Source organism: Salvelinus fontinalis, chromosome 40 (genome assembly GCF_029448725.1).
Source record: "Salvelinus fontinalis isolate EN_2023a chromosome 40, ASM2944872v1, whole genome shotgun sequence".
Classification (NCBI taxonomy): Eukaryota; Metazoa; Chordata; class Actinopteri; order Salmoniformes; family Salmonidae; genus Salvelinus; species Salvelinus fontinalis.
Genome location: NC_074704.1, coordinates 9,053,188 through 9,078,002, shown reverse-complemented (window position 1 = coordinate 9,078,002; position 24,815 = coordinate 9,053,188). Strand labels below are relative to the sequence as shown.

Below are 24,815 nucleotides of genomic sequence, written 5' to 3'. Positions count from 1 at the left end.
AGCCAGACTAGTGCCGCAACAATGGCCGACAAATGCGTTTACATTTTTCCACATAAATACGGAATAAAATCATAAATAGCTCTTACTTTTGGACGAGCTTCCATCAGTATCTTGGGCAAGGTGTCCTTTGTCCAAAAGAATCGTTGCTTTGTTGTAAAACGTCCTCTTCAACTTCGGAACTAGCAGCTAACAATAGCTACGTGGCACACACCAAATCCTCAAACGCAATACTACGAAAATTCCGAAAATAGCAATATACTCGCATAAACTGATATAAATCGGTTTCAAATAACTTCGTTATGATGTTTCTAACACCTATATCGAATTAAATTACAGACGGACATATCTAAGGCCGATAACTGAGCGTTTCAAAATGCTATCCTGAGGTCTTGCGTTGCGTAATGGCGGAAGTCGAAAAGAGAGCGCACTTCGTTCCTTGCCCTTTTATAAGCTCTGAGAAATACGTAGAAACACCATTCCACTTCTCATTGGTTACTGACATCCAGGGGAAGGCGGGTGCAGTTCATTTCGATCCATAGGGCACACACAGAGCTTTAAACTGATCTGAGAACAGAGACTATTTTTCTGACCTTCGCATATCCTGTCATGATTTTTGCTGTAGAAAGAGTTCTGGTTCACCCACAGACATAATTCAAACGGTTTTAGAAACTAAAGATTGTTTTCTATCCAATAGTAATAATAATATGCATATTGTACGAGCAAGAATTGAGTATGAGGCAGTTTAATTTGGAGACGATATTTTCCAAAGTGGAAACAGCACCCCCTGTATTGAGAAAAGGTTAGAGTATTGACTTAAATCGTGTTGAAAATCTCTGTACCTCAGATGATAGAGCATGGTGCTTGCCTAGCCAAGATAGTGGGTTTAATTCCCAGGACCAAACACACACAAAATGTCTGCATGAATGATTGTAAGTCGCTTTGAATAAAAGCGTCTGATGAACGGCCTAATATATATTATAGCAACGATCAACAACCAACTTGACAGAGCTTGCAGAATTTTAAAAAGAATTATGTGCCTATATCCTGACCCATCACTTTATACATTACTGCCCCCCAGTGGCCTAACCTATAACCTGACCCATCACTTTATAGATTACTGCCCCCCAGTGGCCTAACCTATAACCTGACCCATCACTTTATAGATTACTGCCCCCCAGTGGCCTAACCTATAACCTGACCCATCACTTTATAGATTACTGCCCCCCAGTGGCCTAACCTATAACCTGACCCATCACTTTATACATTACTGGCCCCCAGTGGCCTAACCTATAACCTGACCCATCACTTTATAGATTACTGCCCCCCAGTGGCCTAACCTATAACCTGACCCATCACTTTATACATTACTGCCCCCCAGTGACCTAACCTATTACCTGACCCATCACTTTATACATTACTGCCCCCCGGTGACCTAACCTATAACCTGACCTGACCCATCACTTTATACATTACTGCCCCACCAGTGACCTAACCTATAACCTGACCCAAAATACCTGCTTTACCTGCTCCGTCACACTCGGGCTGCTAATTCTTCCGGCGCCGAAAAGAGATGGCCGCCTCGCTTCGCGTTCCTTGGAAAATATGCATTTTTTTGTTTTTTTATGTGTTATTTCTTACATCGGTACCCCAGGTAATCTTAGGTTTCATTACATACAGTCGGGAGGAACTACTGAATATACGATTAACGTCAACTCATCATCGTTCCTACCAGGAATATGACTTTCCCGAAACGGATCCAGTGTTTTGCCTTCCACCCAATACAATGGATCTGATCCCAGCCGGCGACCCTGTGCGACGCCGAAAAAGGGGCAAACGAGGCGGTCTCGTGGTCAGGCTTCGGAGACGGGCACATCGCGCTCCACTCCCTAGCATACTACTCGCCAATGTCCAGTCTCTTGACAATAAGGTTGATGAAATCCGAGCACGGGTAGCATTCCAGAGAGACATCAGGGATTGCAACGTGCTCTGCTTCACGGAAACATGGCTAACTCAAGGGACGCTAACGGAGTCGGTGCAGCCAGCTGGTTTCTTCATGCATCGCGCCGACAGAAACAAACATCTTTCCGGTAAGAAGAGGGGCGGGGGGGTATGCCTTATGATTAACGAGAAGTGGTGTGATCATCATAACAACACACAGGAACTCAAGTCATTCTGTTCACCTGATCTAGAACTCCTCACAATCAAATGTCGACCGCATTATCTACCAAGGGAATTCTCTTCAATCATAATCACAGCCGTATATATTCCCCCCCAAGCAGACACATCGATGGCCCTGAACGAACTTTATCTGACTCTTTGTAAACTGGAAACCACACACCCTGAGGCTGCATTCATCGTAGCTGGGGATTTTAACAAGGCTAATCTAAAAACAAAACTCCCTAAATTCTATCAGCATATCGATTGTGCTACCAGGGCTGGAAAAACCCTAGATCATTGTTATACTAATTTCCGCGACGCATATAAGGCCCTCCCCCGCCCCCCTTTCGGAAAAGCTGACCACGACTCCATTTTGTTGATTCCAGCCTACAAACAGAAACTCAAACAACAAGCTCCCGCGCTCAGGTCTGTTCAACGCTGGTCCGACCAATCTGAATCCACGCTTCAAGACTGCTTCGATCACGCGGATTGGAATATGTTCCGCATCGCGTCCAACAACAATATTGACGAATATGCTGATTCGGTGAGCGAGTTCATTAGGAAGTGCATTGACGATGTCGTACCCACAGCAACGATAAAAACATTCCCAAACCAGAAACCGTGGATTGACGGCAGCATTCGCGTGAAACTGAAAGCGCGAACCACTGCTTTTAACCAGGGCAAGGTGACCGGAAGCATGACCGAATACAAACAGTGTAGCTATTCTCTCCGCAAGGCAATCAAACAGGCTAAGTCCCAGTACAGAGACAAAATCGAGTCGCAATTCAACAGCTCAGACACAAGAGGTATGTGGCAGGGTCTACAGTCAATCACGGATTACAAAAAGAAAACCAGCCCCGTCGCGGACCAGGATGTCTTGCTCCCAGACAGGCTAAACAACTTTTTTGCCCGCTTTGAGGACAATACAGTGCCACTGACACGGCCCCCTACCAAAACCTGCGGGCTCTCCTTCACTGCAGCCGAGGTGAGTAAAACATTTAAACGTGTTAACCCTCGCAAGGCTGCAGGCCCAGACGGCATTCCCAGCCGCGTCCTCAGAGCATGCGCAGACCAGCTGGCTGGTGTGTTTACGGACATATTCAATCAATCCTTATCCCAGTCTGCTGTTCCCACATGCTTCAAGAGGGCCACCATTGTTCCTGTTCCCAAGAAAGCTAAGGTAACTGAGCTAAACGACTACCGCCCCGTAGCACTCACTTCCGTCATCATGAAGTGCTTTGAGAGACTAGTCAAGGACCATATCACCTCCACCCTACCGGACACCCTAGACCCACTCCAATTTGCTTACCGACCCAATAGGTCCACAGACGACGCAATCGCAACCACACTGCACACTGCCCTAACCCATCTGGACAAGAGGAATACCCATGTGAGAATGCTGTTCATCGATTACAGCTCAGCATTTAACACCATAGTACCCTCCAAACTCGTCATCAAGCTCGAGACCCTGGGTCTCGACCCCGCCCTGTGCAACTGGGTCCTGGACTTCCTGACGGGCCGCCCCCAGGTGGTGAGGGTAGGTAACAACATCTCCACCCCGCTGATCCTCAACACTGGGGCCCCACAAGGGTGCGTTCTGAGCCCTCTCCTGTACTCCCTGTTCACCCACGACTGCGTGGCCATGCACGCCTCCAACTCAATCATCAAGTTTGCGGATGACACTACAGTGGTAGGCTTGATTACCAACAACGACGAGACGGCCTACAGGGAGGAGGTGAGGGCCCTCGGAGTGTGGTGTCAGGAAAATAACCTCACACTCAACGTCAACAAAACAAAGGAGATGATTGTGGACTTCAGGAAACAGCAGAGGGAGCACCCCCCTATCCACATCGACGGGTCAGTAGTGGAGAAGGTGGAAAGTTTTAAGTTCCTCGGTGTACACATCACGGACAAACTGAATTGGTCCACCCACACAGACAGCGTTGTGAAGAAGGCGCAGCAGCGCCTCTTCAACCTCAGGAGGCTGAAGAAATTCGGCTTGTCACCAAAAGCACTCACAAACTTCTACAGATGCACAATCGAGAGCATCCTGTCGGGCTGTATCACCGCCTGGTACGGCAACTGCTCCGCCCACAACCGTAAGGCTCTCCAGAGGGTAGTGAGGTCTGCAGAACGCATCACCAGGGGCAAACTACCTGCCCTCCAGGACACCTACACCACCCGATGTCACAGGAAGGCCATAAAGATCATCAAGGACAACAACCACCCAAGCCACTGCCTGTTCACCCCGCTATCATCCAGAAGGCGAGGTCAGTACAGGTGCATCAAAGCAGGGACCGAGAGACTGAAAAACAGCTTCTATCTCAAGGCCATCAGACTGTTAAACAGCCACCACTAACATTTAGCGGCCGCTGCCAACATACTGACTCAACTCCAGCCACTTTAAAAATGGGAATTGATGGAAATTATGTAAAAATGTACCACTAGCCACTTTAAACAATGCCACTTAATATAATGTTTACATACCCTACATTACCCATCTCATATGTATATACTGTACTCTATATCATCTACTGCATCTTGCCATCTTTATGTAATACATGTACCACTAGCCACTTTAAACTATGCCACTTTATGTTTACATACCCTACAGTACTCATCTCATATGTATATACCGTACTCTATACCATCTACTGCATCTGCCATGCCGTTCTGTACCACCACTCATTCATATATCTTTATGTACATATTCTTTATCCCTTTACACTTGTGTGTGTGTGTAAGGTAGTAGTTGTGGAATTGTTAGGTTAGATTACTTGTTGGTTATTACTGCATTGTCGGAACTAAAAGCACAAGCATTTCGGTACACTCGCATTAACATCTGCTAACCATGTGTATGTGACTAATAAAATTTGATTTGATTTGATTTGATTTGATCACTTTATACATTACTGCCCCCCAGGGACCTAACCTATAACCTGACCTGACCCATCACTTTATACATTACTGCCCCCCAGTGATCTAACCTATTACCTGACCTGACCCATCACTTTATACATTACTGCCCCCCAGTGGCCTAAACTATAACCTGACCCATCACTTTATACATTACTGCCCCCCAGTGGCCTAAACTATAACCTGACCCATCACTTTATACATTACTGCCCCACAGTGGTCTAACCTATGACCTGACCCATCACTTTATACATTACTTTCCCACAGTGGCCTAACCTATAACCTGACCCATCACTTTATACATTACTGCCCCACAGTGGCCTAATCTATAACCTGACCCATCACGTTATACATTACTGTCCCCCAGTGGCCTAACCTATAACCTGACCCATCACTTTATACATTACTGCCCCCCAGTGGCCTAACCTATAACCTGACCCATCACTTTATACATTACTGCCCCCCAGGGGCCTAACTTATAACCTGACCCATCACTTTATACATTACTGCCCCCAAGTGGCCTAAACTATAACCTGACCCATCACTTTATACATTACTGCCCCACAGTGGTCTAACCTATGACCTGACCCATCACTTTATACATTACTGTCCCCCAGGGGCCTAACTTATAACCTGACCCATCACTTTATACATTACTGCCCCCCAGGGGCCTAACTTATAACCTGACCCATCACTTTATACATTACTGCCCCCAAGTGGCCTAAACTATAACCTGACCCATCACTTTATACATTAATGCCCCCCAGTGGCCTAAACTATAACCTGACCCATGACTTTATACATTACTGCCCCACAGTGGTCTAACCTATGACCTGACCCATCACTTTATACATTACTGCCCCACAGTGGTCTAACCTATGACCTGACCCATCACTTTATACATTACTGCCCCCCAGTGGCCTAACCTATAACCTGACCCATCACTTCATACATTACCGCCCCCCAGTGACCTAACCTATGACCTGACCCATCACTTTATACATTACCGCCCCCCAGTGACCTAACCTATGACCTGACCCATCACTTTATACATTACCGCCCCCCAGTGACCTAACCTATGACCTGACCCATCACTTTATACATTACCGCCCCCCAGTGACCTAACCTATGACCTGACCCATCACTTTAAACATTACTGCCCCCCAGTGATCTAACCTATAACCTGACCCATCACTTTATACATTACCGCCCCCCAGTGACCTAACCTATGACCTGACCCATCACTTTATACATTACTGCTCCCCAGTGACCTAACCTATGACCTGACCCATCACTTTATACATTACTGCTCCCCAGTGATCTAACCTATAACCTGACCCATCACTTTAAACATTACTGCCCCCCAGTGGCCGAACCTATAACCTGACACATCACTTTATACATTACTGCCCCCCAGTGGCCTAACCTATAACCTGACCCACCCCCTTATACATTACTGCCCCACAGTGGTCTAACCTATAACCTGACCCACCCCCTTAAACATTACTGCCCCCCAGTGGCCGAACCTATAACCTGACCCAAGAAGTGCCATGCCAGAAAACACAGTCTGCTGTTAGAGAACTATGACAACCTCTGGTTCCGGTGGCATTGAAATGCAGGGGCCTTTTCGGGGCTTTCTTTTGCAAATGTCTATGAATTAACAGACTTATTTCCTGAAACGTGTCAATACTAAACATCATATTAAGGCAGAGAGTTCCAAACTCGGTCCTCGGGATGCCAAGGGGAGCACATTATGGGTTTTGCCCCAAACACGACACGGATGATTCAAATGATCAACGCTTGATGATTAGTTCATTATTTGAATCAGCTGTGTACCACTTTACATGTTGCATTTATATTGTAAGTATGTGGACACCCCTTCTATTAGTGGATTTGGCTATTTGAGCTACAGCCGTTGCTGACAGGTGTATACAATCCAGCACACTGCCATGGAATCTCCATAGACAAACATTGGGAGTAGAATGGCCTTATTGAAGATCTCAGGTACTTTCAACGTGGCACCGTCATAGGATGCCACCTTTCCAACAGGTCAGTTCGTCAAATTTCTTCCCTGCTATAGCTGCCCAGGTCAACTGTAAGTGCTGTTATTGTGAAGCGGAAACGTCTAGGAGCAACAACGTCTAAGCCTCGAAGTGGTAGGCCACACAAGCTAACAGAATGGGACCGCTGAGTGCTGAAGCGCGTTGAGAGTAGAAATCATCTGTCCTCGGTTGCAACACTCACTACTGAGTTCCAAACTGCCTCTGGAAGCAACGTCAGCACCATAACTGCATTTTTGAAAGCTTAATGAAATGGGTTTCCATGGCTGAGCAGCCGCACACAAGTCTAAGATCACCGTACGCAATGCCAAGCATTGGGTGGAGGGGTGTAAAGCCCACCGCCATTGGCCTCTGGAGCAGTGGAAACGAGTTCTCTAGAGTGATGAATCACAATCTGGCAGCCAGACAGACGATACTGGTGACATCTACAGGCGATTTCATTACGATTTTGTTGTCCGGATCTTCTCGTGTAGAAAAAGGCTGCTTTTAGTTTCAGAAGAAGCTTGTAAGATATATAATAGACGGAGGTTCGGAGGAAAGTTGTTTTTTTAACAAACCCGCTTTGGTCCAGATGCGAGCGGGTGTTAAGAAGCACAGTTTGGCGGGTCATGTTTCGGACGACGCGTGACTCGACCTTTGCCTCTCCCGAGCCCGTTGGGGAGTTGCAGCGATGAGACAAAATCGTAAAATCACGAAATTGGGGGGAAAAGAGGTCAATTACAACAAACAAACATGAACAAACTTGCAACGAGGAGGACTATTTGTACCAAACTTTAAATTGCACTAGCATTTCATCCCATCTTAAGTTGGTTTAGACATTAATCTTCTGCCCCTGGATGATAATAGAGAGAAATATGGTGACTCCTATTGCCCTGGATGAGGTGGTCTCCACTGATATATCCCTTAAACAATGTAATATTGGATGAGGTGGTCTCCACTGATATATCCCTTAAACAATGTAATATTGGATGAGGTGGTCTCCACTGATATATCCCTTAAACAATGTAATATGGTGTCTCCTATTACCCTGGAAGAGGTGGTCTCCACTGATATATCCCTTAAACAATGTAATATGGTGTCTCCTATTACCCTGGAAGAGGTGGTCTCCACTGATATATCCTTAACCAATGTAATATGGTGTCTCCTATTGTCCTGGAAGAGGTGGTCTCCACTGATATATCCCTTAAACAATGTAATATGGTGTCTCCTATTACCCTGGAAGAGGTGGTCTTCACTGATATATCCTTAAACAATGTAATATGGTGTCTCCTATTACCCTGGATGAGGTGGTCTTCACTGATATATCCCTTAACCAATGTAATATGGTGTCTCCTATTACCCCGGAGAGGTGGTCTCCACTGATATATCCCTTAACCAATGTAATATGGTGTCTCCTATTACCCTGGAAGAGGTGGTGTCCACTGATATATCCCTTAACCAATGTAATATGGTGACTCCTATTGCCCTGGAAGAGGTGGTCTCCACTGATACGTCCTTAAACAATGTAATATGGTGTCTCCTATTGCCCTGGAAGAGGTGGTCTCCACTGTTACGTCCTTAAACAATGTAATAGGGTGTCTCCTATTGCCCTGGAAGAGGTGGTCTCCACTGATATATCCCTTAACCAATGTAATATGGTGTCTCCTATTGTCCTGGGGGAGGTGGTCTCCACTGATATATCCCTTAATGTAATATGGTGTCTCCTATTACCCTGGAGAGGTGGTCTCCACTGATATATCCCTTAACCAATGTAATATGGTGTCTCCTATTGTCCTGGAAGAGGTGGTCTCCACTGATATATCCCTTAACCAATGTAATATGGTGTCTCCTATTGCCCTGGAAGAGGTGGTCTTCACTGATATATCCCTTAAACAATGTAATATGGTGTCTCCTATTACCCTGGAGAGGTGGTCTCCACTGATATATCCCTTAACCAATGTAATATGGTGTCTCCTATTACCCTGGAGAGGTGGTCTCCACTGATATATCCCTTAACCAATGTAATATGGTGTCTCCTATTACCCTGGAAGAGGTGGTGTCCACTGATATACCCCTTAAACAATGTAATATGGTGTCTCCTATTGCCCTGGAAGAGGTGGTCTCCACTGATATATCCCTTAATGTAATATGGTGTCTCCTATTGCCCTGGAAGAGGTGGTCTCCACTGATATATCCCTTAACCAATGTAATATGGTGTCTCCTATTACCCTGGAGAGGTGGTCTCCACTGATATACCCCTTAAACAATGTAACATGGTGTCTCCTATTGCCCTGGAAGAGGTGGTCTCCACTGATATATCCCTTAACCAATGTAATATGGTGTCTCCTATTACCCTGGAGAGGTGGTCTCCACTGATATACCCCTTAAACAATGTAATATGGTGTCTCCTATTGCCCTGGAAGAGGTGGTCTCCACTGATATATCCCTTAACCAATGTAATATGGTGTCTCCTATTGTCCTGGGGGAGGTGGTCTCCACTGATATATCCCTTAAACAATGTAATATGGTGTCTCCTATTACCCTGGGAGAGGTGGTCTCCACTGATATATCCCTTAATGTAATATGGTGTCTCCTATTACCCTGGAAGAGGTGGTCTCCACTGATATATCCCTTAACCAATGTAATATGGTGTCTCCTATTACCCTGGGAGAGGTGGTCTCCACTGATATATCCCTTAATGTAATATGGTGTCTCCTATTACCCTGGAAGAGGTGGTGTCCACTGATATATCCCTTAAACAATGTAATATGGTGTCTCCTATTGTCCTGGAAGAGGTGGTCTCCACTGATATATCCTTAACCAATGTAATATGGTGTCTCCTATTGCCCTGGAGAGGTGGTCTCCACTGATATATCCCTTAAACAATGTAATATGGTGTCTCCTATTACCCTGGAAGAGGTGGTCTCCACTGATATATCCCTTAATGTAATATGGTGTCTCCTATTACCCTGGAAGAGGTGGTCTCCACTGATATATCCCTTAAACAATGTAATATGGTGTCTCCTATTGCCCTGGAAGAGGTGGTCTCCACTGATATATCCCTTAAACAATGTAATATGGTGTCTCCTATTACCCTGGAAGAGGTGGTCTCCACTGATATATCCCTTAATGTAATATGGTGTCTCCTATTACCCTGGAGAGGTGGTCTCCACTGATATATCCCTTAACCAATGTAATATGGTGTCTCCTATTACCCTGGAAGAGGTGGTCTCCACTGATATATCCCTTAAACAATGTAATATGGTGTCTCCTATTACCCTGGATGAGGTGGTCTCCACTGATATATCCCTTAAACAATGTAATATGGTGTCTCCTATTGCCCCGGAAGAGGTGGTCTTCACTGATAGACCATCTCTCAGTCAATGTACACTACGCTTTGGTCCTATTATTGCTCAAACAATATCTATTTGGCTGAAAATGTAACTGGGAATCAAAATGGCATGCCCATACTCCACAATATTTCACAATAATGCCTTGCGATTTGGAGGGCGGTCCAAATGTAGAGTCTGTACCCTGAGAGATATCAGTCTGCACCCTGAGAGATATCAGTCTGTACCCCGAGAGATATCAATCTGTACCCTGGGAGATATCAATCTGTACCCTGAGAGATATCAATCGGTACCCTGAGAGATATCAATCTGTACCCTGAGAGATATCAATCTGTACCCTGAGAGATATCAATCTGGACCCTGAGAGATATCAGTCTGTACCCTGAAAGATATGAATCTGGACCCTGAGAGATATCAATCTGTACCCTTAGAGATATCAATCTGTACCCGTAGAGATATCAATCGATACCCTTAGAGATATCAGTCTGTACCCTGAGAGATATCAATCTGTACGCTGAGAGATATCAATCTGTACCCTTAGAGATATCAATCTGTACCCGTAGAGATATCAATCGATACCCTTAGAGATATCAATCTGGACCCGTAGAGATATCAATCTGGACCCGTAGAGATATCAATCTGTACCCTGAGAGATATCAATCTAGACCCTGAGAGATATCAATCTGGACCCTGAGGGATTTCAATCTGGACCCTGAGGGATATCAATCTGGACCCTGAGGGATATCAATCTGGACCCTGAGGGATATCAATCTGGACCCTGAGGGATATCAATCTGGACCCTGAGGGATATCAATCTGGACCCTGAGAGATATCAATCTGGACCCTGAGAGATATCAATCTGGACCCTTACAGATATCATGGACCGTAATGCTTTGAGAACATTCCAAGCTCTGAACGACCCATTACCAGGCTCAAAGACACATATACATTATCGGGCTCAAAGACACATATACATTGCCAGGATCAAAGAGACATATACACATTACCGGGCCCAAAGACACATACACATTGCCAGGATCAAAGAGACATGCGCATTACCAGGCTCAAAGACACATATACATTACCAGGCTCAAAGACACATGTATACATTACCAGGCTCAAAGACACATGTATACATTACCAGGCAAATCCTTTTTTCTATATTTACATCTTAGGTCAGCTATGCTGGCGTATGGAGTCCCTTTGGAAATGCAACTACGGAACCATCCTATGATGGGATTTATAAATACATTTCCTGGGCTCCTGAAAGGACTGATCTATATATATATAAACAACTCTTAGAAAGATCATATTCTGAGCATTAAAAAAGTATGGTCCACAGATCTACATGAATCTGAACAACCTTTTAACTGGAACAGAATATGGAAAAATATGACCTTGACATCTTGTAATCTGAACTATCAATTTATACATTTTAAGTTTGTTCACAGGAAACATTTTAAGATGAAATTGGCCCCAACTGTTCACTGTATGATGAAACATACTGAAATTCCCATAGAAGAATGCTGTTTCTTAATGTCCTCTGAACTATTTGAGGACATTCCCAATGTCAAACCAGTTGGAGAACGTTCCTAGGACATTCCCAATGTCAAACCAGTTGCAGAACGTTCCTAGAACATTCCCAATGTCAAACCAGTTGGAGAACGTTCCTAGAACATTCCCAATGTCAAACCAGTTGGAGAACGTTCCTAGGACATTCCCAATGTCAAACCAGTTGGAGAACGTTCCTAGAACATTCCCAATGTCAAACCAGTTGGAGAACGTTCCTAGGACATTCCCAATGTCAAACCAGTTGGAGAACGTTCCTAGGACATTCCCAATGTCAAACCAGTTGGAGAACGTTCCTAGGACATTCCCAATGTCAAACCAGTTGGAGAACATTCCTAGAACGTTACCAATACTGAAATGTAACTATGTTTGTACTTTTAGGAAAAGTTCTGTTAAAGTAATGAAATACCAAGAAATATATATATTTTTTTGTCAAGTTCCTTAAATGTGCTACTTCAGATGATCCTGTTGTTGTGATTGTAGGGTATTCTGGCCGTATTCTACATTATCCCAGCAGACATCAACACCCTAATCAACTACTTCAGTTTCGCCCAGTGGGCTTTCTACGGCCTCACAGCTCTCGCTCTCATCGTCATGCGCTTCACCAGGAAGGATCTCGAGAGACCCGTCAAGGTAAGACTAGATTCACATTGCCATACATCCAAGTCCTGTTCATCTCTTGGCTATTGGAAGAACATAGTTACAACCATCATGTTGAGCTCATGGAGGGTCAGTCCTTGTATCCATTAGCTCTGTCTATAAATTAGAGTGGTTACATTTCTCCAGCCACATCCCTCAGCTGGTTACCACAGCAAGTGGGGTGGTAACCGCTTTGATGTTTGTCTGAATCCCAGATTCTCGTAAACCTGTTTTTAGAGCAATACTGTCCCAGATCCCTCCTGTGAGACTGACAAGTGGTTATGTCCTGGTTGTCCCCCAACAGTGTCCCATGCCCATAGCAGTGCTGGTGGTGATAGTGTCCTGCTACCTGGTCCTAGCACCTATCATAGACAAGCCAGAGCTGGAGTATCTCTACTGTACCATCTTCATCCTCAGCGGTCTGCTGCTCTACTTCCCCTTCGTACACCGCAAGTTCAGCTGGACACGCAGGGTCATGAGTGAGTCACTACCCACCGCTCAGAGTTGTTGACACTGGAGTGTTTGAGAGAGCCTTTATCCCAAAATGGACCCTTATTCCCTTTGTAGTGCACTTGAAGACAACACTCCCTGTGTCCCAAATAGCATCCTATTACCTGTGTAGTGCACTACCCTATGGGCCCTGGTGAAAGGTAGTGCACTATAATATAGGGTATAGGGTGCCATTTGGGAAGCAGACACTATTATCTTCTGCAACTTGGGTCTTTTTTATGTATCAAAAGGTTTTATTCCTCAGTGAGGGTAGTGGAGCTCTTCCCCTTTAGATAATTCCAGTCATTGTGGAGTTCAACTCAGAAGGTCACAGAGCCTATAGATCATGCTGTGATTGGGCTGATGTCACCTTTATTAACCTTTTTATTAAGGTTATTTATTTATCATGAACCTTTTAATTAGCATGATTGGTCCAATCTGACCTTTAACCTCTCCCCTCCCTTGCAGGGCCAATCACCATGTACCTCCAGCTGCTGATGGAGGTCGTTCCTCCTGAGAACAACGAATAGAGGAAGATAATAAACAGCCTGAACTGACTAATGTGGACAAATGTCTTTTAGTGCATCCCAAATGGTACCCTATTCCCTATGTGGTGCACTACCCTATAGGCCCTAGTCAAAAGTAGTGCACTACATAGGGAATAGGGTGCCGTTTGAGACGCAGCATTAGAAAACACTGACTGTCTCATAATGAAGGTACTGTCTCATAATGAAGGTACTGTCTCATAATGAAGATAATGTACTGTCTCATAATGAAGGTACTGTCTCATAATGAAGGTACTGTACTGTCTCATAATGAAGGTACTGTCTCATAATGAAGGTACTGTCTCATAATGAAGGTACTGTACTGTCTCATAATGAAGGTACTGTCTCATAATGAAGGTACTGTCTCATAATGAAGGTACTGTCTCATAATGAAGGTACTGTCTCATAATGAAGGTACTGTCTCATAATGAAGGTACTGTCTCATAATGAAGGTACTGTCTCATAATGAAGGTACTGTACTGTCTCATAATGAAGGTACTGTCTCATAATGAAGGTACTGTCTCATAATGAAGGTACTGTCTCATAATGAAGGTACTGTCGCATAATTAAGGTACTGTACTGTCTCATAATGAAGGTACTGTACTGTCTCATAATGAAGGTACTGTCTCATAATGAAGTTACTGTCGCATAATGAAGGTACTGTACTGTCTCATAATTAAGGTACTGTGCTGTCTCATAATGAAGGTACTGTAATGTCTCATAATGAAGGTAATGTCTCATAATGAAGGTACTGTACTGTCTCATAATGAAGGTTATGTACTGTGTCATAATGCTGGAAATGCTGGAATCCTGTCTGTTTCTCTCCCTTGAGACTATCGCCAATGGAGATGGTTTATATAATGCCCCTCTGTGTTTAAACTCTGCTTAGGAGGACATATTTGCTTTTAGGACACTATATATTGAAGACACAGAGGCTCTGCTTGTCAAGTTGGCAGCAGCTGATAATGAAGGTACTGTATCATAATGAGACAGTGGCTCTGCTTGGCAGGTTGGCAGCAGCTGATAATGAAGGTACTGTATCATAATGAGACAGTGGCTCTGCTTGGCAGGTTGGCAGCAGCCGTCTACATGATCTGGTTCCCAAACTAATTGACTGGATACAGGAGGTCAATGCCTGCGTCTCAAATCACACCCTATGGCCCTAGGGGCTGCGTCTCAAATCACACCCTGTGGCCCTAGGGAATGGGACGCCATTTGAAACGCTGACAATATGCTGTTCTTGTACATGACTAGAGAGAACTTAAATACATTTTACCAAATTTCTACCAGCATGTCACATGCAATCAGGGGGGAAAAATCCTATACCACTTTTGCTCCACACACAGAGATGCGTACAAAGCTCTCCCCTCCATTTGGCAAATCTGACCATAATTCTATCCTCCTGATTCCTGCTTACAAGCTAAAACTAAAGCAGGAAGTACCAATGACTCGCTTAATACGGAAGTGGTCAGATGACACGAATGCTACGCTACAGGACTGTTTTGCTAGCACAGACTGGAATATGTTCCGGGATTCATCCAATGGCATTGAGGAATATACCACCTCAGTCATCGGCTTCATCAATAAGTGCATCGATGATGTCGTCCACACAGTGACTGTACGTACATATCCCAACCAGAAGCCATGGATTACAGGCAACAGCATCGAGCTAAAGGCTAGAGCTGCCGCTTTCAAGGAGCGGGAGACTAATCCGGAGGCTTATAAGAAATCCCGCTATGCCCTTCAGACGAACCATCAAACAAGCAAAGCATCAATACAGGACTAAGATTGAATCCAACTACACCGGCTCTGACGCTCGTCGGATGAGGCAGGGCTTGAAAACTATTACGGACTACAAAGGGAAACCCAGACGCGAGCTGCCCAGTGACGCAAGCCTATCAGACGAGCTTAATGCCTTTCATGCTTGCTTCGAGGCAGGCAACACTGAAGCATGCACGAGAGCACCAGCTGTTATGGATGACTGTGTGATAACGCTCTCGGTAGCCGATGTGAACAAAACCTTTAAACAGGTCAACATTCACTTGGCCGCAGGGCCAGACGGATTACCAGGAAGTGTACTCAAAGCATGCGCGGACCAACTGTCAAGTGTCTTCACTGACATTTTCAACCTCTCCCTGACCGAGTCTGTAATACCTACATGTTTCAAGCAGACCATAGTCCCTGTGCCCAAGGAAGCGAAGGTAACCTGCCTAAATGATTACCGCCTTGTGGCACTCATGTAGGTAGCCATGAAGTGCTTTGAAAACTGGTCATGGCTCACATCATCAGCATCCGGACACCCTGGAACCACTACAATTCGCATACCGCCCCAACAGATGACGCAATCCCAATTGCACTCCACACTGCCCTTTCACACCTGGACAAAAGGAACACCTATATGAGAATGCTGTTCATTGACTACAGCTCAGCGTTCAACACCATAGTGGCCACAAAGCTCATCACTAAGCTAAGGGCCCTGGGACTAAACACCTCCCTCTGCAACTGGATCCTGGACTTCCTGACGGGCCGCCCCCAGGTGGTAAGAGTAGGCAACAACACATCTGCTCCGCTGATCCTTAACACTGGGGCCCCTCAGGGGTGTGTACTTAGTCCCCTCCTGTATTCCATGTTCACCCACAACTGAGTGGCCAAACACGACTGCAACACCATCATTAAGTTTGCTGACCACCGACAATGATGAGACGGCCTATAGGGAGGAGGTCAGAGAACTGACAGTGTGGTGCCAGGACAACATTCTCTCTCTCAACGTGAACAAGACTAAGGAGCTGATCGTGGACTACAGGAAAAGGCGGGCCGAACAAGCCCCCATTTACATCGCCCGGCTGTAGTGGAGTGGGTCAAGAGTTTGAAATTCAAACAAGGTCCAAACATACCAAGACAGTCGTGAAGAGGTCACGACAAAACCTTTACCCCCTCAGGAGACTGAAAAGAATTGGCATGGGTCCCCTGATCCTCAAAAGGTTCTACAGCTGCACCATCGAGAGCATCCTGACCGGTTGCATCACCACCTGGTATGGCAACTGCTCGGAATCTGACCGTAAGCCAGCACCCTCTTCAGACTAGCCTTTACGTCAGTAGCCCTGCCCCCTGGGTAACAGTGTATGATCGCTGGATGATTCGTTTTAAGTCTAATTCTGCGGGTAATGGAGTCGCCAATGACTAGGGTTTCAATTTGTCAGCGCTAATGGTGTAAGGATTTGGCGGCTCAGATCCCGTAACAGGTGAAGGAGAGACCTGAGAAGGCTCGGACTCTGACTCCAACTCGCTGCTTAATGGGGAGAATCGGTTGAAAGTTTATTCGGTTGAGCATTCCTACAGCATTTCTTTCCAGAAGCTGTTGTCCGGCTGCGGGGACCGTGCCTCCAGAAGCCTTGAGAAAGTTGTCCGGCTGCGGGGACCGTGCCTCCAGAAGCCTTGAGAAAGTTGTCCGGCTGCAGAGACTGTGCGGGGGGATTTATACTACTATCTGTACTGGTGGCACAGACGCTGTTTCATCCTTTCCTACACTGAAGTTACTCTTGCCTAACGATTGCGTCTGAAGCTGGGCTTGCAACATGACTATCCACACCATAAGGCGACAGTTCTCCTTTATAATACGAGTACAGCGACTGCATTGAGAAGGCATAGGGTTAATGTTACTACATAGCTTCTTCAGCTGGTGGAAGTCTTGCATTGTACACGGAACAAAAATATAAAGTTCTAGACTAGTGAAGATATTGTCTCCTGTTCATGTCTAGAGTAGTGAAGATATTGTTCATGTCTAGAGTAGTGAAGATATTGTCTCCTGGTCATGTCTAGAGTAGTGAAGATATTGACTCCTGGTCATGTCTAGAGTAGTGAAGATATTGTCTCCTGTTCATGTCTAGAATAGTGAAGATATTGTTCATGTCTAGAGTAGTGAAGATATTGACTCCTGGTCATGTCTAGAGTAGTGAAGATATTGACTCCTGGTCATGTCTAGAGTAGTGAAGATATTGTCTCCTGGTCATGTCTAGAGTAGTGAAGATATTGTCTCCTGGTCATGTCTAGAGTAGTGAAGATATTGTCTCCTGGTCATGTCTAGAGTAGTGAAGATATTGTCTCCTGGTCATGTCTAGAGTAGTGAAGATATTGTCTCCTGGTCATGTCTAGAGTAGTGAAGATATTGTCTCCTGGTCATGTCTAGAGTAGTGAAGATATTGTCTCCTGGTCATGTCTAGAGTAGTGAAGATATTGTCTCCTGGTCATGTCTAGAGTAGTGAAGATATTGTCTCCTGGTCATGTCTAGAGTAGTGAAGATATTGTCTCCTGGTCATGTCTAGAGTAGTGAAGATATTGTCTCCTGGTCATGTCTAGAGTAGTGAAGATATTGTCTTCTCTTAGATGGTTTTCACCATTGCTCTTCTAAATGTTGCACCATGGATACTGCGTTGTCATGACTGGTTCTCTTAGGAAACTGCTGTCTCACATTGAGCCCATCAACAAAACCACTTCCTCTGGAAGAAACCCTCTCAGTACTAAGACATGACTAGAGATGTGAGCTGGAACATGAAACCCTCTCAGTACTAAGACAGGACTAGAGATGTGAGCTGCAACATGAAACCCTCTCAGTACTAAGACAGGACTAGAGATGTGAGCTGCAACATGAAACCCTCTCAGTACTAAGACAGGACTAGAGATGTGAGCTGGAACATGAAACCCTCTCAGTACTAAGACAGGACTAGAGATGTGAGCTGCAACATGAAACCCTCTCAGTACTAAGACAGGACTAGAGATGTGAGCTGGAACATGAAACCCTCTCAGTACTAAGACAGGACTAGAGATGTGAGCTGCAACATGAAACCCTCTCAGTACTAAGACAGGACTAGAGATGTGAGCTGGAACATGAAACCCTCTCAGTACTAAGACAGGACTAGAGATGTGAGCTGGAACATGAAACCCTCTCAGTACTAAGACAGGACTAGAGATGTGAGCTGGAACATGAAACCCTCTCAGTACTAAGACAGGACTAGAGATGTGAGCTGGAACATGAAACCCTCTCAGTACTAAGACAGGACTAGAGATGTGAGCCGGAAGATGACTGAATGTAGAGTGTTGAGTATACCGACATTGTGTTGAGATTGAGAGGAATCATGTTTTTCACTTCCTGACTCTCAGTGAAATATCTTCCTGCTTATTGTTTGCGTTCCATTAATCATTAACCAAGTCCAGTTTATTAGTCATATGCACAGGATACACATGTTACACAGTACAAGGAAATGGTGACTACAAGTTCACTCTCACCAACCTTCCAATCTCTGTGCAGACACACTAACCTCAAGACCACTGAGGCCATCCCATAATAATGTCATTATATCAGGTCCATAGTGTATGATGAAGACACACTAACCTCAAGACCACTGAGGCCATCCCATAATAATGTCATTAAATCAGGTCCATAGTGTATGATGAAGACACACTAACCTCAAGACCACTGAGGCCATCCCATAATAATGTCATTAAATCAGGTCCATAGTGTATGATGAAGACACACTAACCTCAAGACCACTGAGGCCATCCCATAATAATGTCATTATATCAGGTCCATAGTGTATGATGAAGACACACTAACCTCAAGACCACTGAGTTCTCCTGTATATTATGAGAACAGCGACTGTAATTAAATGGCATAGTGTTAATGTTACTACTTAGCTTCGGCTGGTGGAGGTCCTGGAGAACCACGTCAGAATAAAGCGTCCGGGGTGAAAAAGTTGGTAACTGTGATAAATGCAGAGTTTTAAACGGTCATCAAAAGTAAAACATGAAACATTTTGCAGACGACCAAGTAGCAACAAACAGCAGCTCGGAGACACACTTTGTCTTTCAGGTATCAATTGACTTTGTCTTTCAGGAGAGTTATCTTCAAAACATGAATCTGGACTAGAGGTCGACCGATTATGATTTTTCAACGCCGATACCGATTATTGGAGGACCAAAAAAAGCCGAAACCGATTAATCGTCTGATTTTGATATATATTTGCAATAATGTCAATTACAACAATACTGAACAAACACCTTTATTTGCACTTGATCTAATACATAAAATATATTTAGTCTCAAATAAATAATGAAACATGTTCAATTAGGTTTAAATAATGCAAAAACACAGTGTTGGAGAAGAAAGTAAAAGTGCAATATGTGCCATGAAAGAAAGCGTTTAAGTTCCTTGCTCAGAACATGAGAACATATGAAAGCTGGTGGTTCCTTTTAACACGAGTCTTCAATATTCCCAGGTAAGAAGTTTTAGGTTGTAGTTATTATAGGAATTATAGGACTATTTCTCTCTCTACCTTTTGTATTTCATATACCTTTGACTATTGGATGTTCTTATAGGCACTATAGTATTGCCAGCCTATTCTCGGGAGTTGATAGGCTTGAAGTCATAAACAGCGCTGTGCTTGAAGCACAGCGAAGAGCTGCTGGCAAACGCAGTAAAGTGCTGTTTGAATGAATGCTTACGAGCCTGCTGCTGCCTACCACCGCTCAGTCAGACTGCTCTATCAAATATCTAGACTTAATTATAATATAATAAATACGAGCCTTAGGTCATTAATATGGTCCAATCCGGAAACCACCAATTCGAAAACAAAACGTTTATTCTTTCAGTGAAATACGGAACCGTTCCGGGTTTTATCGAACGGGTGGCAACCCTAAGTCTAAATATTGCTGTTACATTGCACAACCTTCAATGTTATGTCATAATTATGTACAATTCTGGCAAATTAATTACGTTCTTTGTTAGGAATAAATTATCTTCACACAGTTCACAACGAGCCAGGTGGCACAAACTGCTGCAAATACCCTGACTCTGCTTGCACTGAACGCAAGAGAAGTGACACAATTTTCCTAGTTAATATTGCCAGCAAACATTAATTTCTTTTAACTAAATATGCAGGTTTAAAAAAATATACTTGTGTATTGATTTTAAGAAAGGCATTGATGTTTATGGTTAGGTTCATTGGTGCAACGATTGTGCTTTTTCCGTGAATGAGCTTTTGTTAAATCACCACCTGTTTGGCAAAGTTGGCTGTGATTCAATGATAAATTAACAGGCACCGTATTGATTATATGCAACGCAGGACACGCTAGATAAACTAGTAATATCATCAACCATGTGTAGTTAACTAGTGATTGTGTTAAGATTGACTGTTTTTTATAAGATAAGTTTAATGCTAGCGAGCAACTTACCTTGGCTCCTTGCTGCACTCGCGTAACAAGTGGTCAGCCTGCCACGCAGTCTCCTCGTGGAGTGCAATATAATCGGCGTCCAAAAATGTCGATTACCGATTGTTATGAAAACTTGAAATCGGCCCCAATTAATCGGCCGACCTCTAATCTAGACTGTCCCAAATGGCACTCTATTCAATATGGGTCCTGGTCGTAGCTAACTACCTAGGGCACCCTATTCACTATGGGTCCTAGTCGTAGCTAACTACCTAGGGCACCCTATTCACTATGGGTCCTGGTCATAGTTAACTACCTAGGGCACCCTATTCACTATGGGTCCTGGTCGTAGTTAACTACCTAGGGCACCCTATTCACTATGGGTCCTGGTCATAGTTAACTACCTAGGGCACCCTATTCACTATGGGTCCTGGTCATAGTTAACTACCTAGGGCACACTATTCACTATGGGTCCTGGTCGTAGTTAACTACCTAGGGCACCCTATTCACTATGGTTCCTGGTCGTAGTTAACTGTCTAGGGCACCCTATTCACTATGGGTCCTGGTCGTAGTTAACTACCTAGGGCACACTATTCACTATGGGTCCTGGTCATAGTTAATTACCTAGGGCAGCCTATTCACTATGGGTCCTGGTCGTAGTTAACTGTCTAGGGCACCCTATTCACTATGGGTCCTGGTCGAAGTTAACTGTCTAGGGCACCCTATTCACTATGGGTCCTGGTCATAGTTAATTACCTAGGGCACCCTATTCACTATGGGTCCTGGTCGTAGTTAACTACCTAGGGCACCCTATTCACTATGGGTCCTGGTCGTAGTTAACTACCTAGGGCACCCTATTCACTATGGGTCCTGGTCATAGTTAATTACCTAGGGCAGCCTATTCACTATGGGTCCTGGTCATAGTTAACTACCTAGGGCACCCTATTCACTATGGGTCCTGGTCGTAGTTAACTACCTAGGGCACCCTATTCACTATGGGTCCTGGTCGTAGTTAACTACATAGGGCACCCTATTCACTATGGGTCCTGGTCGTAGTTAACTACCTAGGGCACCCTATTCACTATGGGTCCTGGTCGTAGTTAACTACATAGGGCACTCTATTCAATATGGGTCCTGGTCATAGTTAACTACCTAGGGTACCCTATTCACTATGGGTCCTGGTCGTAGTTAACTACCTAGAGACTAGGGGGGTCATTTGGGACACAGGCCTGGTAATTGCGGTTAAATGGATGAACAAGACACTGGTGAACAGAAGAAAACACATTTATTTGTAAAGAGCTAGATTGTGACATACAGTAACCATTGTGACATAAATTAAGTTCATTGTTATGTCAATAGAATGTTTGATTGGCTAATAGACGCACAGTAAAATACAGTTTGATTGAGACACAGAGTCAGTCATACGTATCAAATCTACTCAATAACACAGAGATCATACAACATTCAAAATAGAGCTTTGTAAATAAACGACTTGGTTTTTAATATTGTAAATCAAGTTAATGCCTTGGGAAATGTTTGAACAGTCTAGAACCACCCTAGCCTGGTGCCAGGGTGGTTCTAGTCTGACCAATACAGACCTGGTCTTCTAGTCTGGTGTCAGGGTGGTTCTAGTCTGACCAATACAGACCTGGTCTTCTAGTCTGGTGTCAGGGTGGTTCTAGTCTGACCGATACAGACCTGGTCTTCTAGTCTGGTGCCAGGGTGGTTCTAGCCTGGTCTTCTAGCCTGGTCCCAGGGTGGTTCTAGTCTGACCAATACAGACCTGGTCTTCTAGCCTGGTGCCAGGGTGGTGCTAGTCTGACCAATACAGACCTGGTCAACTAGCCTGGTGCCAGGGTGGTTCTAGCCTGGTCTTCTAGTCTGGTGTCAGGGTGGTTCTAGCCTGGTCTTCTAGTCTGGTGCCAGGGTGGTTCTAGTCTGACCAATACAGACCTGGTCTTCTAGCCTGGTGCCAGGGTGGTGCTAGTCTGACCAATACAGACCTGGTCTTCTAGTCTGGTGCCAGGGTGGTTCTAGCCTGGTCTTCTAGCCTGGTCCCAGGGTGGTTCTAGTCTGACCAATACAGACCTGGTCTTCTAGCCTGGTGCCAGGGTGGTTCTAGTCTGACCAATACAGACCTGGTCTTCTAGTCTGGTGCCAGGGTGGTTCTAGCCTGGTCTTCTAGTCTGGTGCCAGGGTGGTTCTAGTCTGACCAATACAGACCTGGTCTTCTAGTCTGGTGCCAGGGTGGTTCTAGCCTGGTCTTCTAGCCTGGTACCAGGGTGGTTCTAGTCTGACCAATACAGACCTGGTCTTCTAGCCTGGTGCCAGGGTGGTTCTAGTCTGACCAATACAGACCTGGTCTTCTAGTCTGGTGCCAGGGTGGTTCTAGTCTGACCAATACAGACCTGGTCTTCTAGTCTGGTGCCAGGGTGGTGCTAGTCTGACCAATACAGACCTGGTCTTCTAGCCTGGTGTCAGGGTGGTTCTAGTCTGATCAATACAGACCTGGTCTTCTAGCCTGGTGCCAGGGTGGTTCTAGCCTGGTCTTCTAGTCTGGTGCCAGGGTGGTTCTAGCCTGGTCTTCTAGCCTGGTCCCAGGGTGGTTCTAGTCTGACCAATACAGACCTGGTCTTCTAGCCTGGTGCCAGGGTGGTTCTAGTCTGACCAATACAGACCTGGTCTTCTAGCCTGGTGCCAGGGTGGTGCTAGTCTGACCAATACAGACCTGGTCTTCTAGCCTGGTGCCAGGGTGGTTCTAGTCTGGTCTTCTAGTCTGGTGTCAGGGTGGTTCTAGCCTGGTCTTCTAGTCTGGTGCCAGGGTGGTTCTAGTCTGACCAATACAGACCTGGTCTTCTAGCCTGGTGCCAGGGTGGTGCTAGTCTGACCAATACAGACCTGGTCTTCTAGTCTGGTGCCAGGGTGGTTCTAGTCTGACCAATACAGACCTGGTCTTCTAGTCTGGTGTCAGGGTGGTTCTAGTCTGACCAATACAGACCTGGTCTTCTAGCCTGGTGCCAGGGTGGTTCTAGTCTGACCAATACAGACCTGGTCTTCTAGCCTGGTGTCAGGGTGTTTCTAGTCTGACCAATACAGACCTGGTCTTCTAGTCTGGTGCCAGGGTGGTTCTAGTCTGACCAATACAGACCTGGTCTTCTAGTCTGGTGCCAGGGTGGTTCTAGTCTGACCAATACAGACCTGGTCTTCTAGTCTGGTGCCAGGGTGGTTCTAGTCTGACCAATACAGACCTGGTCTTCTAGTCTGGTGCCAGGGTGGTTCTAGTCTGACTAATACAGACCTGGTCTTCTAGCCTGGTGCCAGGGTGGTTCTAGTCTGACCAATACAGACCTGGTCTTCTAGCCTGGTGCCAGGGTGGTTCTAGCCTGGTCTTCTAGTCTGGTGCCAGGGTGGTTCTAGTCTGACCAATACAGACCTGGTCTTCTAGCCTGGTGCCAGGGTGTGCTAGTCTGACCAATACAGACCTGGTCTTCTAGTCTGGTGCCAGGGTGGTTCTAGTCTGACCAATACAGACCTGGTCTTCTAGTCTGGTGCCAGGGTGGTTCTAGTCTGACCAATACAGACCTGGTCTTCTAGCCTGGTGCCAGGGTGGTGCTAGTCTGACCAATACAGACCTGGTCTTCTAGTCTGGTGTCAGGGTGGTTCTAGTCTGACCAATACAGACCTGGTCTTCTAGTCTGGTGTCAGGGTGGTTCTAGTCTGACCAATACAGACCTGGTCTTCTAGTCTGGTGTCAGGGTGGTTCTAGTCTGATCAATACAGACCTGGTCTTCTAGTCTGGTGCCAGGGTGGTGCTAGTCTGACCAATACAGACCTGGTCTTCTAGCCTGGTACCAGGGTGGTTCTAGTCTGACCAATATAGACCTGGTCTTCTAGCCTGGTGCCAGGGT

The 24,815-nt window shown here is 45.3% G+C and overlaps 1 protein-coding gene across 1 annotated transcript in view; it reads left to right on the top strand.

The window, feature by feature from the left end:
* LOC129839162 (b(0,+)-type amino acid transporter 1-like) overlaps nt 1-24,815 on the top strand; it is a 350,362-nt gene that overhangs the window by 54,688 nt on the left and 270,859 nt on the right. The window contains exons 13-15 of the mRNA XM_055906452.1: nt 12,515-12,664; nt 12,975-13,149; nt 13,628-14,481. Of these exons, the coding sequence (XP_055762427.1) occupies nt 12,515-12,664; nt 12,975-13,149; nt 13,628-13,689 (387 nt within the window). The 3' untranslated portion in view covers nt 13,690-14,481. The remainder of the gene's footprint in view (nt 1-12,514; nt 12,665-12,974; nt 13,150-13,627; nt 14,482-24,815) is intronic.